The 20,358-nt window shown below is 40.3% G+C and overlaps 1 protein-coding gene across 4 annotated transcripts in view; it reads left to right on the plus strand.

Annotated features, from left to right (window-relative positions):
• The window catches only part of APBB2 (amyloid beta precursor protein binding family B member 2), a 177,668-nt gene that overhangs the window by 126,898 nt on the left and 30,412 nt on the right, over positions 1-20,358 (plus strand). For all 4 annotated transcript variants that reach the window (XM_082051092.1, XM_082051098.1, XM_082051093.1 and 1 more), the window contains 2 exons: positions 6,380-6,526; positions 9,955-10,082. In XM_082051092.1, coding sequence (XP_081907218.1) covers positions 6,380-6,526; positions 9,955-10,082 — 275 coding nt within the window. The remainder of the gene's footprint in view (positions 1-6,379; positions 6,527-9,954; positions 10,083-20,358) is intronic.

The raw sequence follows: 20,358 nt of genomic DNA on the forward strand, positions 1-20,358 counted from the left end.
GTTGACCTCTGGCTGTGAGCCAGCAGGAGCCACTGAGACAGAAGCATTAAACTCAAAACAAGAGAGGGACTTTTGTCATCATGCACATTGGAGTCTGCGAGTCTGGAAAAAATGAGACCGTAGTGTCTTGGAGAATGAGTAAAGGGACTGTGAGAGCAGGAAGTTCCATCTTGACCTGCTCTAGTGGTTATTTTACAGTATTTGTAAAGCCCTCATATTTTATTCCGCAGAAGGTTAGTTTATAATGATCTGCTTGAAAAAGCAATTATTAGTGGGTTTCTGAATTCTGTTGTGATCTGAATATCTGTGTGCTTATTTTTGTATTGCATGCATATTTTCAGCAATTCAAATAATACAACATGAGCTGCAACAGAAAGCTGGAAACGTTGAAAAAAATCTTATTAGTATGTTTTTGATTCTGCATTTTGAATTTTTTGTAATTAAGAATCTTTACGTGACAACTGTCAGTATTTCTCCGAGAAAACGGATGCATTGCAGTCTATTCACGTAAATTAAATGAACGTGTTTCCTGGTTCATTAATTACATCAGATCTCTTTATTCTTTTGTTACTCAGTTTACCTTTGATCATCTCCAATATATTCATTTGGAATCAATGCAAGCTTTCTTGATGTGTAGCAGGCAAATATACTGGAACATACCTCTTTCTTGGAATGGAGTAGCTATATTTTATAATACTTGATCTTCCAAAGCATGAAATAATACGATAGTTTGTTTTTTTAAAATATGTTAAAGAAAATCTAAGTGGAATTTTAAAGATTGTGTTGGCTGCACAAGAAGCAGTTAATTATATGATTTACATGCTGTGTCTCAGGCACAAACCTGCTCAGTGGTCTGTGATAAAAGGCCTTATTAAATACTGTAATGATTTACATATGTCTGCAGGCAGATATAACCTTTAAAAAGGGAAAACATAAAGGGAAACAAAGGGAAACTTCTCAAAAAGTACTGTAGGCTCTGAAGTAGAGGAGAAATTAGTAGCACAGATTTAAATCATCAAGACGAAAATACTGTAATGTAGATGTTCGTGGTGGCTGCCAACAGCCAGGTGATCTGAAAAACGATCATTCTGTGGTTTTGTAATGTACGTCAGTTTGCTGATGTTCTAATCCGTTTGCTCCCTGTAATGGCATCTTTTCTAGCTATGCCCTTATGGTCCATCCAGTTTCCAGTAGTACTGTGCCATCACTCATGTGTAATTGATCTCTTGTCCTCTGTCTAGCGGGGGCTTGTATTTGCTTTGGTTTCCTTTTTTTTTTTTAAGGTACATTCTTAGCACTACATGAGGCAACAGCTAGAGTGTGGCATTTGGTTACATGCAGAGTTTTGGCACAGTTCTGCATGCCTGTCAAAGCTCCTTCTGGAGTTCCTTGTGGAAAAACTGCTTCACCTGTGGCAAAGGTTCTGCAATGCCAAAGAGCAGAATCATTCATCCCTTCAAACGGCCTTTGGGCCGTGTTTCAAATCAGAACTGCACTGCGAGGGGGGGTTACAGATTTCTACAGAGTTTGGATTACAGCATTTACGAGTTTGGTTCTTTGGCTACAGAACATTAACCCTGGAGCATTAATAGAATATGCAGCCATGCAAATATATGTTCCCTAGCACTGTAAAACTGAGCAGTGACACCTGTGTTCTCATTTTGTTCACCTGTCTTTTCATGGGGCAGTGTGTGATAAGGTGGCCTATTTCCCTGTGTAGTTTCTTTGCACAATGTCTTGTGTAGCCTAGCAGGAAATGTGAAGTCTCCAGTCGAGATGAAAATACAAGATTATTGACATACCATGGTTTAAATGACATTTTTTCCTTCACTTCTCTCAGGCATGCAGTGTTTGTGGTATTATCTTTGATCTTCCCAATCCCAAACAGCAGAGATCTAAATCCAGTATCCAGTCCCTCGATCGCTTTCATTCTGCTGTATTTATCATCTTTCTTGTTTTTCCTCAAACCTGTTTTTATTTGCCAGGTCTTGGAAAGAGTCTGACAAGCAGATAAGAGAATCCGATTTCACTTATCTTAATCACATGTGGTTATTTAAATCACTCTTTCTAGAGTTTTCATTTGAAGGTAAAGCAGAGGGCCTGACCAGGCACAGAAAACTGTAAGATCTTATTGTTGAAGTTAATAGTAATGTATGACATGATACAGGGCTTATTTGTTTATTCTCCAACAGGAAAAAGAAACTAGATAGATTACTGTTACCCAAAAGTTGGTTTGGAATTATGATGGGCCAATAGTTGATTTGCCGGTAATTATCTGTGAATCTCAAGTAGAGGTATTTAACCGAATGATGTTACTGGGAATGCCTATTTGCTGAGCTCATAGACTCTTGGGCAAGGAGAGCTGCATTCTGGGTTTCAGCTGGGCTTGTTTTGACTCTGGATGTTGGTTCCAGGAGAAAATAGGGTGCGTTAGCAAAGCTCTGTCAGGCCAAAGGAAGCACATTGTCTCTTGGGTAAGTATTGTTGGTGGGAGCCGGGGAACCATGATGCTGCATTCGTGCTAGAGAACTGAGCAATTCTGCTGTCAAGGCTAACTCAGCTAGCCTAGATTTAAGAATTAGGTCATACCTAACTGGAGACACTAGGTGGTTTGTTTTTGCTGGGTTTTGTGCTCTTTTGTTTTAAAGAGAAACTCTGAGTCAAATAATTAAGAGGAGGAAAACCCATCAACAATAAAAAATTAAGTAGGCGGTTGCTGGCAATATGCAGAGAGAGGGAGCCAGGCAAGGTGCGTGTGCTCACACTGCCCTGTGCTCCCACCCCGCGGGGGTCTGTGTCTGTACTTCGCTTTTACCAATGATGATGAACTGTGGTGGGTATCACGTGTTACTCTGAGTCCTTGTATTTTCTGGTGCTGAAATCTGCACGGTCTGCCATCACTTCAGTTAACCAAGAAGCAGAAGGTTTTTGGTCTTTACATGTATTTGAAACAAAAGGATGTTTCTTGTGTGCGTATCCGCAGGTCAGTGCGGTGCCTTGTGAGTGGGGTGTTGAGTCTTTCTGGGCTTCATTGAGAGTTCTTTTTGTTTGCAGTGAGTCTTTGGGAAATCAGTTTGTTTTGGTGAAGCTGTTTTGAAGCATTTAATATGGGTTATGGTAAAGGCTTCTTGTGTACCATGCAAGCAAAAACTTGACAGGTGCCAGAAGGCAACAGGGTTTCTCACCTCTACCTGGCTTGAAATCACCAAGCGGGAATGGAGGCGGGGAAGGAAGCCAAGTCCTTCCACAGAGGGGAATACGTGGGATGGACAAGAGTGTCCCATTCACCTCATTCCAGTGTCATGACAGTGGACTGGCAAGGGAAAGAAATGCAATGGATGCCACCACTGGAGAATTTTAAACATAAAAAAAATGGCCAGGGGAAAAAAAAAACAAACCAGTTCACCACCTTTACTAATTAGAGATTTACCTTCTGTCAACTTGAACTGATTGTCTTTCAGCAGTGTTTTGCCTTCTTAAGGTATACTCTGTTCAGTGCAAGGGCTATATTTACCTTTGTGTTCAGAAAGCAGCTGATAAATTGCAGATGCAGTTGAGATATGAAGAGGAATGAGGAAACAATATGTCCATTGTATGTATTTAGTTTTTCAGCTCTCTTAAGATGGTTTAGAAGATGTATCTCTCTGCCAGTATTCTGTTATGCACTTTAATATTGAAATGCTTGTATAAAAAAACCTTTCTTCTGGCACAGGAAAAATCTGTAGTTTAAAAGCTTGCAAAGATAAATAATTAATACCCCAGTGGGCATTGCAGCACTTTCAGCAAGATTCATGAGCATCTGATGTACAAAAAGAAATTCTGCGGTCTTGAAATTAGATGACCTTAATAATTGCTTGAAAATGGATATTTTAGTATCTCACGTAGCCCTGAAGTGAAGAGCACCCCTGAGTGGTGACCCCTCCTCTGTTTCCTCTTTCACCTTCTCCTTCCTTTAAAATCAGAAAGTCAGCACTTCTGTAGGTTTCCAGCAGTGCTGGGTGAGGAAGCAGCAGCATAGGAGAATTTGCATTTTGGTTTCTTTGTTTGCAAAGACAAGGAAAAAAAAAAAAAATCTGGAGGCAGGAGAGTTTTTAATTTTTTCTCCACACTCACTAAAGGGTATCACACGATTTGCAGAGAGTATTTGCCTTCTGATGCCTTAGATAAGATATCCCATTATTGGCTGGTTGGAGTAGGTACCAGTGGTCCAAGAGGCGTGCTCTTGGGCTGGGTGTGCTGCTTGGCTGGATGAGTGCACTGTGCATGCTCAAAGAAGGATGAAGGAGAAGTCTTAAAGGGAAGGAAGGAGAAACTCGTTAATGTTTTTACCCACTGGTGAATTTAATTCCTCTCTTAGTTTGGCAAAGTTGATATATTATGCATATTTAAAATACCTTGGTGTCTTGGGGTATTTTTTTGAGGACAGTGGTTCCCAATGGCATACCAGTGATGGTGCGTGAGCTTGATCTACTCACTGACTTCACAGCCGTTTTTAGAAGGCAGCAAATGAATATTCAGTGTCTGCGCTTGAACTCTGAGGCTGATCTGTTTACTGCATCTCAAGGAGAGGGGTCAGTTGGTAACCCCAGGGTGGACCTGCTGTTGCGGCTCCTGTGAGGGCAGGGTCCGGCTGGGCACAGCAGGGCTGCCAGCGGTCACCAGCGCCACCGTCCTTGGAGCAGATCCCGGGACCATTGCCTGCTCTCCAAGGACCTGTGGGATGTGCTGGCAGCAAAGCAAGTTCTGTGGCATAAGGTGGCAGTGGTGGACAATGAGCCTTGGTCTTTGTGAGGTTAAAATTGTGATGACTACCTAACAAGGACCTGTATTGACTGAAACAATTGCAAGTGAATTCCCCAGGACAGCTTAACATTTCAGAAGAAACATAAGAATAACACTGAAGCAAGCAGGGGACCAAGTACTGGGTACTACCTGACATGGATACTTGGTCAATCTTGGCAAGGAGAGGCTCGAGATGAAAGAATGGATGTTATATGATGGCAGATTTTCAGTTATTAATTGTAAATTTTCTCACTTCTACTTCTGGAACTTGTGCCTGCTGAATCCTGGACCTCTGTAGGAAGCATCATGGTTAGCAAAGAGAATTTGAGTGTAAGAAGTGAGTGCAGCTTGTCAGTGCTGGTGCAGTAGTTCATCACTGACTCAGGCAAAGTGTTTCTTCGTATTATGGCAGGAAAGTGCAGCTCAGAGATGGGATAGTGTCCAGCGGCAGTGGCTATTGCCATATTAAATACCTAAATGACAGCATGAATTAGGCATGGGGTTGTTAAGGAGCTGGTATTAATGAACATTTAGGGCCCATCATAAATGTTTGTTGTGCCTATTAAGGGGGTACCGTAGTACTTGTGTCGTGCAGCCATGGCAGGCACTGCATTGCCATTGGAGGGTGAGATTTGCCCATAAAGTTCTCCAGAGGAAATCTTGGTCTCAGAGGCAAACTCCCATTGACGTAGTTCGTGGACTGTATTTCACTGCAAAGCCTGAGAGCAAATGTGCAGTGTTTTCTTAAGAGTTAAACTTTTTTATTCCTTACTCTAGTAAATGTAGGGTGGAGATGGTGTAGTTTAATTTATCCCGTTTCGTTTTGTTTGCAAAAAGCACCATATATGCAAAGAAATGTCGCCTTGGCTTGTTCTACCAACTGAGTGCTCTGGTTGGCTAAACATCCTTCTGCTAAAAAACTATATAATTAGATTGTTTAATTTTAAATGTCATTTTTAATTTCTTCTAGAAAAAAGCCTGCTTTTCTCTTATGATAGCTTGTATTTTTGTTAGTGCTTTGAATTCGTTATTGTTTGCTACCTTAGTTAAACTTACTAAGGAAATGATTGCTGTAATCCACAAAAAAAAAAATTCTGGTGAGAAGCCAGGCAGTGAGATACCATGAGTATAAATCTCAAAGTAGATATAATCCCATAGTATTTTCTTTCTTTTCAATTAGAGCTCTAGATACTAGCTAAAATTTCAGTTCTACTGTACGTGTATTTGTGCTTTTTCCTTTATTTCTCCGTGTTTGTGTATCCTACTATTTACTGCTCCCTTGTTTCCTCCTCTATATTAATAAAAGTATTTTAATGTAAAGCATTACTGTTATCTTCACAGCTACCTTTCCTGGCAAGTCACATATTGCTCTTTGTTCCTTCAAATGTTTTCATTTAGCCATTCTCAAATTATATTTTAGTTTATTTTTCTTTGATCAAAAGCTCATGTACAAGGCCTTGACTTTGTTCTCCTCCTAGCCAGGGATCTTTAACCTTAACTGACTAGTTTCTGTTGTGTGACAAGATTTCCATAACTGGATACAGCAACGTGTTGTACGCTCTGATACATGTTCGGATATTTTCTGTTTTCTTTTTAGTGCTTTGCTGTGCGATCTCTGGGCTGGGTAGAAATGGCAGAAGAAGATCTCGCTCCTGGAAAAAGTAGCGTTGCTGTGAACAATTGCATCAGGCAACTCTCTTACTGTAAAAACGACATCAGAGACACTGTTGGCATTTGGGGAGAGGTAAGAATGGGGTGAACTTCTGCTATTGGAACATCCCTCTTGTATCGTAAAACATCTTGAAAGAACTTCTCTGTAGGCAAATATGTCCATGCTGTGTGTTTGGGACTTCCGTGTGCCAGTTGGTACTGCTAGAAAATACAAAAGGGTTCAAGGAAAGTGTTGACAGTCTTGTTCCAAACCTTTCAGGACAGCAGGTGCCACAAAGACGTCATATTTGTGTTTACATCTATACTGATACACACCTGTGCAACAGTGTTGGGACAAACTGTTGAAATCAGTGGAAGTCTTTCTCCTGACCAGAGGTTTGAGAGTGATGCTTTGGAACAGGGAGTGCCCTATCTCTTTGAAGTAATTTCAGAAGATTTTTTTAATATAAGAAAAATATATTGTACATATAAATGAAAAATATCACTTTGGTCTCTCTTAGTTCTGGGAACAGTTTTATTTAGTTAGAGCTTGGCAAGCAGTGAAAGATGTGGCAGTCATGGACTTTGGACTGACTGCTGACCCCAGGAGGGAAAAGCCCCCACTCCCTTTACATATGTGTACTTCTGTCCATTTTTCAGATGGCAGAACTTTGATCAACTTGAAATATATTGTGTACTTGGAAATCATGTGCTATTTTTTGGTTTAAGAGTTCATGTTCACATTTTTCCATATTTCTCTCTGTCAATCTCATTGTTTGTTGAAAACCCTTGCAGGTTTTCAAGCCGAACTGGTGAAAAGTTTTGGTCCTCTTGAATGGAAGTTTTAATTAAAAATGCTATTCATTAAAACATTTTAAAAAAAATCATCCTGACAAAACAATAGAGACACTGTGATTGAATAGGTGGCCCCTGAAGTAAATTGTCGTCTTGATTTTTAACAGAAATCATTGCAACCACATTTTTCTGCTGGCAGTGTGGTGCTTTAAGACTGATTGGAAGAGGGATGTTTTAGAGAGGAATCTGAAAAAGTGCACTGGTCACTGACATATCAGATGGAGCACATACAGCAGAAATCTATGACGAAGCTGGAACTGATGACTGCAGATAGAGGGTTTAAAATTGCCTAAAGATTTATTTTAGCTAGAATGTAATGGAAGTGAAATTGGGAGTAGGACCATCCCATAAGTTTTCGTTATTAAAATCCAAAACAAAACACAGAAAACGCAGGCACTCTGGGTAAAATCCTGACCCTGCAGAAGCTTTGTCACTGACTTTTAAGGCGGGATTTCATGCCCTCCACTCTCCTCGTAAAGGAATTCCCTGTAAATTTCTAACTTCTACGGTTCTATAAAATCTAATAAGAAAAAAAACACAAGTGATCTGTGTTGCTACTTTCCCTTGCATTATATTCCTATACATTGCAAAATCACTTACATGGAAAAGATACATTTTTGCTCTTGACCTATGTACCACAGTATATAATGTTTCCCTGAAACAACGCTGGGATTCAGCCTGTCTTTCCTTTGTTAATTTTCCCTGTGTGGCTCTTCCAGTGACAGCTTGGGCCACCAGATCTCTGCACCTCTTCAACAGTCAGAGACAGTGAGGTCTATAGTCAAGCTTCCAGTCTGTCTAAGTAATTTCTTCTTGCCCTACGCAGTGTTTTCATATCTAAAATAGCTTTTGTATAATAAGCCAACAAAACTTAGTAAAATATATTGCTTCTGGCTGTGGCCAAGCTATCCCTTGAGCACTGCAAGGATAATTTCCTGTGACTTATGTTGCTTATCTGCCCATTCTCCAATCTTCTCCAGCTAATTTGGATGCAGTTTTATTACCTTAATCCCAGTCTATTTTGCATGATGAACAGGTTTTACCTTCTTGTAATGATTTCTTTCTGGAATAAGTATATAAATACAAAATGAGTCCAAAAAGCAGTCTTGTGACACTTGGAACATTCTTCACATAATCAGTCTCTTTACTGCTCTGACCTCCAAGTGAATTTCTTGCCCTTTTTCTTTGTGATGACTGTTTTCTGTTTGGTTTCCTTCATTGTCCTGGTCTGCCTGGTGCCATCCTGAGTTCTGTGGGTTTTTTTGTATATTTCTTTTTCTGCGTACCACAAGCTGTTTCTGCTTCTCTAGGAGTAACCAATATGTTCAGCCTGTATATCCAGCCTTGCATCTCCGCCACAACTGTAATTTTTCCATCAGGCAAAATGTTCTTGTGTTGACATCACATATACCAACCTGCGTCCCCTTCCCTTCCCACACCCCTCTCAGCACTTGCACTGCCAGCTCTGTGTCACAGGTCTCCTTTGAGTCCCTGGTAGGAGATTTGGGGGTGGGAGAGGTGGTTGGCAGTTCTGCCCCTTGCTGCATCGCCTGGAAGCTCTAGAAGCAGGTCCTCCCAGAGTGGCATGAATGTGTGTCTTACCTAGACACAAAATTAGATGTCATTAAGACTTGAGACATAGTAACCAAGTGAGAAGAGGGTTTCTATGTCACTGAGGTGAAGAAAAAAGGTCATTTTTGAAACATTTGTCAGTAGAAAGTCAGACCCTTTCCATTCTTTCTGTTCATTTATAGATTCTGGCACAATAGAGAGGAAACAAATTACTCTATATTTAGCTGACAGCTTCCACCTCCTTCTTCTTCTTCTTATCAGCAGGAGCTTGTCTTACCTCTCAACAATATATCCAGGATCATTTCCATGGGATCCCCTGGTCTGCAGAGTAGCTGTACAGCCTCTGAGAAGAGGGCTAGTAGATGTGGTAGAAAAGGCAGCAGACCTTTTGCAAATGCTAGCCATAGGAGGAAGATTAGCATTTGTGAATTAGCATCAAAAGGAAAATTGTCTCTAAATTTGTTTCCTCTAAGGGAAAAAAAGCACTCTCCTTGTTCTTACATGCCAGAATAATCAGGGAAAAATCCTGGCTCCAGGATTCTGCAGTCACCGGCAGAATTCACATTCATTTCTTAACGCTAGGCTTTCCCCTTTAATTAATCTTACTTCAAAGAGTATCCTATAAATCCTTTGACATGTACAAATTGCTGTCTGTTCCATGACCCATTGGTTAAAGTTTGTGGAAACAAAGCACATTGTTTGCTGGAAGAAACTCCTCCTTAAAAGTAGAGGTTGTGATGTAAGCTTTTACTATTAAGACAGTTCTTGAGTTCTCATATATGTAAAAGAATTTACTGAAGAAAGAATAAATACATAATTTGATGAGTAACTCAGTAGCTTTGGGTTGAATGGGTCAAACAGTTGTGTTTAACAGACATCAAAGCTTTTTGTGATTGGGATCGTTTCAACCTATGGTCTCTTAGATCTTTTTCACACCAGAAGTGAGTGAACTTGTTTTCAATTGCTCTTGGAATTAATTGAACCTTTGAGTTAATTAAGAGGATTCAAGTCAGAACAGCACAGGCATAAAACCTTGATTCCAGTCAGTTTGAGTGAGGGATGTACTGTGTAACTGTGCTTTGTCTGGAGTTGCAGGGCAAAGACATGTACCTTATACTGGAGAATGACATGCTGAACCTGATTGACCCCATGGACCGCACAGTTCTTCATTCGCAGCCCATTGTGAGCATCAGAGTCTGGGGAGTGGGTCGTGACAATGGCCGGTGAGTCTTTGCTCTCCTTATCCCTCTCAGCTTGGTGCCGTTTCTGTCTGCTGATACAGAGTACACACACAGCCGGAGCACATTAGCTATCAAACCTTTTTGTGTGATTGAATAATCGTGTCCCAGGGGCTATGAGAGGATGGCAAATTCTTCTTTTTCTTGCTGGTGTTACTTTTAAAAATAGATGCTTTTCATAGTTTGTCACTTATATGCTGCTTTTGATACACCTCTATTGAGCAAACCTTTCAGGTGAATTCGGCCAGGTGTATAAAATTGCACACACAACATTATTTTGGTTTAGATATATATAGTACTTTTTAATATAAAACTGTTTTTTCAGGTATGTCCTGTAGTATGTTCTTCCTGGCTGTGTGAAAGCATGTCTTTCTGCTGGACTAAGTTAAACACATGGCACATACACTGACTTGGATGCATGTGTCTTCACTTTCTGGAGATGTTTAATTTGATCGAGGAAAAAAAAAATTGAGGGAAAAACTATTATTTTAAGCCATCACTATTACTTAAAGATCTTGGTGCAAGAAAATTCCGAAGGGTGTTGCAGAAAACTGGGTTTGTCCCTGAAACCTGCCTGCCTGCGAGCTGGTGTTCCCCTCTGCCCTAGGGAGCAGCCAGGAGCGCCCTGGGGCCCCTCGCTCCTTAGTTCTTTCCTGACCAGTGTCTCTTGGTAGCATCCTTCATGTCCATGTAACAGTGCTGTGGGGACAGGGTTGTGAAGGTGACTGATTTAGAGCGGGACAGCAAGCTGTCTTCCTGTCCTGTTGAGCTTTTGGATCTGTCAGAAACATTTCGCTTCACATTGACTAATTCCAGGATCTTGGGGCAGTACCCATCCTCAGCCATGGGTGGTAAGGATTGAATCATGCTAACAAACTGCTGCTTTTTGTCTCTTTGTTCGATTATTGAGATACTTACAATCGTAGATTTGTGGGGCTTTTTGTCTCAGACTTTTGGTGGGAAATGTCATTTTGGACCTGAAAAATAGTTATCAGTGAACGATTTTGTGAAAGTTATTTAATTCCTCCCCTAACAAAACAAAACAGTTTCTGATTATCTTTGGCTAAATTTCCAAAAGGAAAGTTCGTAAGTGTTTCTGTGACCCAATTCCATCTTTCTAATTTATTTATTTTTTTTTTACCATTTTTCACTTCCATGGGTGTGGATTTTTGAGAGATCTAAAAGGGCAAATCTGGTTTGAAATGGTGGGAAGTAAAAAGGTTTTAACTTCTTATGAATAAACCATTACAGTGCTTTGCTTGCCTCGGAAAATGAGTGCATGGCACATTTCCCTTCAAGTCAGATTTTGTAGTAGCTTGCTTTGGTGGGGAAATAGAGCATCTTTAGAGGCATCTGATTGTGATGCAACTTTACTCAATAAAGAAAGCCAGCTTTGCTTTTCATTAATTTTTTTTTAAGCACTGATAGTTCTTTTTTTTTTCAAAATATTTACCTATTTTTTTGGAAAACAATCCTATTATATCATTTATAAAATAATATAATAAGTAACATTTCTCCAGGCTGGATACCTACTTCTCCTAAAGACAGAGCTGGTCATAGAAACGTGAATGTTGAAAGGGGATATTTAAGAGAAATGTGCATTTTTGCTATCATATAGTGCCAGGAATGTCATAAGCTTTTGGTGAAACATATCTGGGGGTAGGAAGCAATAGCAAAGTCTCCTAGAATAATACAAGCCCCTTCAGTAGGACAGGATATGGTGGGAAAGGTTGTGCGCGTACAGGTTATTCTGACTTCTCCAACCTATGGATCTGCTGTGGTATCCCACAACATTTACCAAAAGCTGGGTGCAAGGCAGACGAAATAGTCTTTGATTTCCTTCCTACCCAGTTTCATGCTCTATCGGGGGGAACAAAGCTTAACTCCAGTTCTGTTGAGACTTCTGCAGAAACTCATGTCTCTATTAAGAAAAAGAACTAGTTATGAAGTATGTCAGTGAAGTACATGTCAGAGTTTCAAAACAAAACAGTGTTCTCCCTCTTGATCATAAAAGGCAGAAGCTTCTTCTACTGTCTTCCTGAAATGAGTAACATCTTCTAATCCAAGAGCCTATATAATAAAATATACTGGATTTGTTGTGTAAGGTGGATTTAAATTTTAAAAAATTGTAGAAATGTATGTTTTTCTCAATTTGAGCTATTTTAACCCCATAACGATCTGCAAGCCCTCTTTTTTATCTCTGTTTTGCTTGTAGTAATATATTTGGGTAGATTTTGCTTTGGAAGATGAAAAGGTTTTCTAATGACACCTGAACAGATGATTTTCTAAGTTATGCCATAATGAAAGATTGATGAAATACAGAGATCTGCTGATGAAAGTTTAATCTGAGGATGTGTCTGGTAACTCACCTCAGGCAGAAACATCTTCTGGGAGGCTGTAATCACTCTCTCCATACGTTACACTGTTCTCTTGACCTCTGAAGTTTCTTTCTGTAACAGTTCTGTGATAAGCAAAGGCTTCGTTGTTTTGTGGACTTCAGCTATGCGGTGATTTTTGTGTTTTGAAAGGCGGCATCCCTAGTTTTCAATTACTCAGTCAGTAAAATACCTTTGACCTTAAGAAAGGCTGGAGCACCTTCATAAAATTGTGAACAAAAGCAGGTTCGCACAAATTGGTGGTCATGCATGTATGTGTATATGGGTAGACTCTGAGCTCCTGTGTTTGATACATATATATGGGCATTAAAGGAAAATAAAAATACTGGATCTGTCCATCCCTTTGGCAGAATTGTTTTTTTAGCTGATACTGTGATTTTTAAGAGTAAAAGCCATTGTATTCTGTACAGTCTTCCTCTCCTGCTGTACTGAAAACATGACAATTTATTTAGTATTATTTGTAAACAAAAGAAGTCCTCACACTTGCTTAAATAGTTCATTTCAAAATTGGTAAGGTCATTGTCACATGGAGGATTTGAGGTATCATGGGTGTATCAGTGAATAATTGTCAGTGCCGTGTTTGCTTCTTAGCAAGCCACACATCACATGTTTTTTCTTCTGAGTTTCAAAAGCATGTTGGAAAATATTAGCCTACTGAAGCTGTAAAAGGGCGGTTGTTTCTACTCGTGAGCTGCTGGACTGCGCGTTAATCATTCCTGGGGTAGGGCTTTGTCCCCCCTCTGACCGCTGGTTCGTGCCCTTTGCTTTCTGAGCAGCGCTAACAAGGAACAGAGAACAGGTAATGGCCCATCAATTTTGTAAAAGAGTTTCCCTTAGCACGTTTCCAGAATCCTTTATCTTCATTGCTCTTCCACCAATCCAAAGCCTGCCTCTACCTAGTTGCCTGAAAGATCAGGGTTTCTTCTCTACTGGTGTCTCCCTACACCAGCACTATATTCCAGCTGAAGAACCCGGGGGTTGGCTGGCCAGGAGGGCTGGGGGGGTCAGGAGACAGCTGTGATGGGACTCAATGTGGAACTGGTTACTGGATGGTGTGGGCAACTGGCGTGTTGGACAAAACACGTAGCATGTGTCTTCGTTCATCCACTGTCTTTGTCACCACATAGCACGGGTTTGTTTGCTCTGTAGTTGGTGTTTTCCTGGCAGGCTGAGGAGGGAGCGTGGTTTTGCATGGTTCTTAAGAAACTGAGAGGAAGATTCTCTGATATTAGGGTTTTCTGATTGTATGCTCTCTGACTAGAGAGTGTGAAAGCATTGCACTCCCTCCTCTGCCCTAATAATGCCCATTTTGACAGGTGAGGGGGAGGATCTCTTCGTCTGTCTGGATGTCCATTGTCTTACTTATTTGAACTGCTGCTGTTTTTCTGGACATCAGGGAATAAAATTAGGCTGGGAATGAAAAATGGGAGAAAGGGGGAATGGGCAACTGGATTGAAGAAAGTCAGACAATGCATGCATCAAAGATGAGGCTCAAGCAGACTCCAAAAGGGAGAGCAGACACCTGAATGGATAGATGCCCCAAGTCAGATGGACATAATTCTGTAAGGCTGGAAGAGAAGAAAGTCCTAACAACAAAACAGAAATTACCTGAGCTCTGGTATCTCGTGAGCTGTTGGGGCAAGAGCTGAGAAAACTGTTGGGCTCATGGGAATGAGAATATGGGACAAAACTGTGGAAAATTGAGAGGAAATGGTGTAAAGTGATGTCTCAGATTCCTCAGAATATGGGGAATTAAAAATAGTGTCCTATCTTGCTGTTTCAGCAGTTAAATAAAAATGGCCTGGTTTCAAAGGTGTTCAATACCTGTACTCTTCACTGACTTCAGGAGGATCTCCATATGTTCAGTGTCTTTGGAAATCAAATGTCTGAATACAAATTAAGGAACCTGCCTCCAAACATCCAGAACTGGAAATTTTCACTTGAGCAACAATGCTACAGCAGGTTAAATGTTTTCTGTTTAGTTTTAAGCATGTGTCAAGGGACATGTCAGGAAAGGGGTGAGTGGGGAGAGCTGTGCTGCAGGTCCCGAGCTTGTCTCGTGGGGTTACAATCTGTATTTTCCAGCTGTGACTGGGTACTTACAGATACTACCCAGCTTGAGCCCCTGTCCATGTCTGTCACACGGACATGAGATTTTAGGTGGGATACCTGGCCTTAATTAGACGATTGAAAGTGAGAAGAAGTACATACAAGTTTAGCGTGTTTGGGATATCCTGTTATATCTGTAATTTATCGTTCCTCTTTTCAGAAAATATTTCATGTGCAAGCAACACAACATCATGCTTCAGTGATGCAGTATGGTTTACAACTGCCTCATTCAGGGAGGTATTTGAGGTCTTTCTGCATTGCCTTCCCTTTGGGGTGATGACTGAATGTGCTCTGAGATTGAGTCTTTCTCCAGTGCCGTGAGAGAACCTTATCGAGGTGTACAAAATAATGAATAATAAACTTTCTCTTCTGCATTAAAGAGACATGGTCAAGAAAAGCAGAAAATAAATTAAAACTGGTATGGTGCTTGCACCTGCTCTTCTAAAAAGATAACAGCCTTCAAAGAATGTGTAATTCCAGCTGAACTCTTCAAACTCTGAGACACCATTGATCAATATTTCCTATTCCCCTCGGGCCCTGTAACCTTGGAGTGAGGGCGAAAGACACTATGAGGAATCATGTAAGTAGGGCATAGGTGAGGAATTACAGGGGAGGAAAAGGATTTTACTGGCTTTTCTGACCCACAGTCTTAGCTGTTTTTTTAGAGTAATCTTTTGTTTTCTCATTTTTCCTACGTCAACTGCATCTGAATATCCTTTTCTGTATGTTTTGATAGCATTTTCCCCTCTCATTAAAAAATAGTTTAGGTGCTTATTTATATAAAACTTCCCATTTACATCCGTAAAGCCTGATATTACTGTTTGCAAGTGCAGTGTGTTCTAGGAGGGGGTAATGAAACAATACAGCTGTGAAAGGGGAAATCCAGTCGAGCTTACAGAATTAATGTGTTTTCAAGCAAATATAGTTAAGCGGGTGCAAAAAGCTGTATGTATGCCTTCTTACTTTGGTTAATGAAACTGGTTTGTTTTGATTTCAGGATTTAACATGAAAGACCTGGTAGACTACAGATGCGTTGAAATAGGCTCATATTAACTTGAAATACACACACACAGTTTTGCACCAGTGAATGGCTTTGTATTGTTTGTGGCTTCAGCAGTGTTAGGGAAACATCCCTCTATATTTTCTGCTAATGCCACTAATGAGATGCAAAATGATTACATGTGACAGTGAGGGATTGATTTTTCCATGCTACAGATGAGGCTTGTGAGCAGCTCAGGTGCTTGTTAACGATGGATTCACCCTTTGGCAGCAGCAGAGAAAAAAGGATGTGCTTAGGGAAGTTTTGGCCATGGAGCTGTAGATATTTGGTAACCTTTGAAAAGCTTAAATGCAAAACCGGCAGCTGAAAAGCATAGTGCAAGAGCAAGAGATTAGCACAAGAGCAGAGAAGTGTCATGGAGCAAGGGAATTGGGACAAAAACAGAGGAGAATTGTGAGGATTTCTGTGGGAGAGTTGGACAGGAGCAGAGCAACCCATGAAGGAGAGCTCAGGGTAGTGCTGAAGCATTTGCTTGTAAAGAAGTTGGAAAAATGGCAGGAGGCTTCCCTTCTTACTAGGAAAAACAACCAGACTACCATTTAAAATGTGTCACTTTCTCTGCTAGCAGCTTGAGCGTGGCAATGAATGCTTAGTCACCTTGAACAGAACCCTGTTAAGTATTTTACTGTATAATGTTTTTCTTATTCCATATTTGTTTTCAGGAAATGGTGGAAAATATTGCATATAATTTGGGAATTATATCTAGCGTTTCTTCTGGGAAGCAGGCTTTTTAAATAGCACTTGAAATTGTTCAACTGTAAAGCTTTCAGTTAAGACAAATGATATGTCTAAACCTGGACTACAAATAACCACTGTGATGTAGTCAGGTGTCTCAATTAATAAAAACTGTGACATATTGACTGAGTCCTTGGCTTAAAGTTTTCATACAAATTTGTGCTAGAAAATCGTGACACTTTCCCTGTTTTTCCAGCTATCAAAGGCTTTAAGGTACTACTGGGGTGATGGGAGAACTGAAGTGGCTGTCACTCAGGTCCCTCAAGAACAGCTGGAGCCACATGTGGCAGTGTCTGCAGCTCACAAGAGCTACTGACTGCCAGTTGTGTGGGGAGATCTAGTGCTTTCTTCTATTATGGTTTTCACTGTATGTTAATCAAGCAGATGCTACATCCAGGCTGGATTCCTATATTTAACTGCTGTTTTAACTCAGTGGCACAACAGTGATGCAAGTGATGCAAAAAGCAGCTGCTCTCCCGCTCCATAGCTGTGAACAGAAAACCTCTGGCTCTCAGGCTGTCTGCAGCCCTCCTGGTTTTCAACACCTGGTAAGAAGCTTTGGTCTTAAGTGACCACGGTCCAAGGTGGTTTAAACTTACCTGATTTGATTCACCCGATTATGCACTTGGGTGCATACACAACCTGTTGCTTCCTCTCAGCAGAGGCTATGCTAACAAAAAATAGCATCCTCCTTCCAAACCAGTCGGAGTCAATCGAAGGTGCCGGCCTTTCTTTCACCCCCTTTATCTTCAGCAGCTCTTGGAGTTAGACTCTTAGTCACACACCTGTCAGATGACATGTGAACTGCAGGGACCGTGTATAGGGCAAGCCACCTGTGGAATAAATTTTCACTAGAGAATTAGGCTTTGACAGCCTTATGAAGGTTGTTAAATGGTATCCAGTCAATAACACTTCTCTTAAAAAAACAAACAAAACTCTGTTTACTATATTCTTTGTTCTCATCTCAAAACCTTGTCTAGTCTAAGGCCTCTGAAGCAGATGAGAGAAAAACAAATTAGTCCATTAGTGATTTCATTTTGCTAGTCTTATTTATATTGAAGCTGTTTAGTTACTAGTAAGGTGAACATAAAAAAAAAAAAAAAAAAAACCTTCTGAGGGGAAAAGCCACAAAGAGCATAGACAGCTGAAGAAAAGAGTAGTGTTTTAAGAAAAGTTGGGATAAGAATACTTATCCCAATACAAGCACTGTGCTGGCCAAGATATTCAATACAGCTCTTTGTTAACTTGATTCTAGTATGTTTGTACAAGCAGTAACAGATGTTTCTGTCATGTGGTGGCTTAATTGAAAAAACCAACCTTTTGTAAAACTATGCTTATTGTTTCCTGTTGTTGTCAAAAATTTGACTTCCTAAAAATTGTTACTATACGGGGCAAATAATTTATGAAAAAGTAATTCAGAAGAGAAAATTTACTGTGCAGTGGGAAGGGTTTCATTAGATTACTTCTGTTACATTACTTAATGAAATGTGGGACATTCACGACTTTTTAATACAGCAAATTAAAAAGCAAAAGTACAGACAAAAAATGACCTGTCTCTAGCTCTTCTTCTTGTCCAAACAGTTTATGCCTGTACTGTACAGGTGGGTTAGAGAGAGGTAGGATGTTTCTATATGTGCCTTTACTGTGTAAATATTTATATCCAACTACATAAACTCACTTTTCATGTTTGCATGAGTATTTTACCACTGAAGATCTTCAGGAACTTGGGTATACGCTGTAGGAAAATAAGGTCCAAATTTCGCCCTGTGTCTGTCTCTAAGCAGAGTCACAAGCCTGACTGAACTTCACTGGAATAATATTTTGGAATGTGCCTCTAAAACATAAAAGGATGCTCTGGCTATCAACTTACCACTTCAATTATCTAAATGTCACATCTGCTTCGGGATGATTTTCCATGTTTGCTACTAGCTGATTGCAATTCGAATATTTATGTGTGGTACGTCTTTATGTAAATAATAGCATATACTGTCTTATCCATTACATGTATTCAGAAGGCATTTTTACTTCAGGCTTTTAATTCTGAGGATGGTGTGTTGGCTTATTTCCTAACATTGGCTCCGCCAGGGAAAAGGGCTTTTGTCAGTGGGATTTAGCACAATTTTCCTCTGGCAATGGAGGTAGACTGCCTACTGAAGTTTCTTTGATATGTGCAGATTGATTACAGAGACATAAACACTAATGTGAGCAAACTAAAATATTTTTTTCAGCAGATAATTCAAGTGTCTTAAACAGGGGTTTTTTACTGACTTCTTTTTAATTTAGAAACTGAGTTTTATGGGCTTCTGTATTTTTTCAAGAAGAAAATTGCGCTTAATGACATTGAAAAATCTGTGTGCATTATATCTCCTGTGATGATGGTCTACTTCACATAAATGCTATTCATCTTAATGCCATAAAAATAATTTGAATTTATAATTTGAATGATACATTAAACATAGAAATTGTCTCTAAAATGTCAATATTTTACTGCTTGAAGTTCCCATCTCCCCACATTGATTAATGTCAAAGCTGGCTGGATGTACATTTTTGCGCCTCCTAGGTCTGACCAAATTCTCCTTCTAATTGATGGGAAGTTTTATTTTAACTTCAGCATAGGTTGGATTAGTCCATAAGTTACTAACGTGGACCTGGAAAACCTGGGTACTGCTCAGCAAAATTAATGTAATATATCTAGGAGTGGCAGGATGGTGTAAATGTTATTTCTGTGACAGGACTAGGATTCTTCTCATACAAGAACAACATGGCAGCTGAAAAGTAAGGAGCCTTGGAAGAATGTGAAAGAGTGTGAGGTGTGTGAGGTCAGGCAAGGTGGCTGCCTTCAGTAGCTGACCTGGGATTCTGCTGATCTTAGAGTAAGTGAAGTTTTCCACTTCAGACAAACACCTGTGGAAATGAGCTTTCCTGTGTTGTGGGATACCTGTTACTGACACAGAATCACAGAATGTTAAGAACTGGAAGGGACCTCAAAAAATCATACAGTCCAATCCCCCCGCTGGAGCAGGAACACCTAGATGAGGTTACACAGGAAGGTGTCTAGGCGGGTTTTGAAAGTCTCCAGAGAAGGAGACTCCACAACCTCCCTGGGCAGCCTGTTCCAGTGCTCTGTCACCCTCACTGAGAAGAAGTTTCTTCTCATATTTAAGTGGAACCTCCTGTGTTCCGGTTTGTACCCATTGCCCCTTGTCCTATCACCGGTTGTCACCAAGAAGAGCCTGGCTACATCCTCATGACACTCACCCTTTACATATTTATAAACATTAATGAGGTCACCCCTCAGTCTTCTCCAAGCTGAAGAGACCCAACTCCCTCATCCTTTCCTCATACAGGAGATGCATGTGGCAGTGTTTGGGACAGTGCTGTATTTATCAAGAAGATGCAGAAGGAGGAACTGTAGCTTGCTTAAAGAATATTTTTTCAGTAGCTCAGAGTGGGAGAGTCCACCTGGGTCCTTATGGCCTGTCCTCTGAAATTGCAGACAATCTCATGACAGTTAAAACTCCTTGTTTTGGCAAACTGGTCACAGGTGTAGTTCAGCTTGCTAAGGATTTATTGATTTGCTTTTGCTTTGTAGTTGTGCATCATCAGTCTTTCTTCAATGATTAAGAGGTTTATTTTCTACGTGTTCCTTTTGGTGGTGTCTGAAGAATCTAAATAAACTTTACATGTGTATCTCCAACAGTGCAGATATACATTGAAGATAAAATGTACCCACACCTGCAATGACACAGATGCACTAAGGAACAGTTTATTTGTTTATTTATTCACTGGGGGTGGGGGACACTGGTGTATTTTATTAGGAAAATTGCTTTTCATCTCTGCTTTTGCTGAGCTACCATCAGGAACATAATGAGATGAATTAGACAAAGCAAACTGAGCAAATGCTCGTGCCCTCTATTCATTTATGAAGTACATACGTGGCTTCAAGGGCCTTAGTTTAAAA

Source organism: Streptopelia decaocto (genome assembly GCF_964273445.1).
Source record: "Streptopelia decaocto genome assembly, chromosome: 4".
NCBI lineage: Eukaryota > Metazoa > Chordata > Aves > Columbiformes > Columbidae > Streptopelia > Streptopelia decaocto.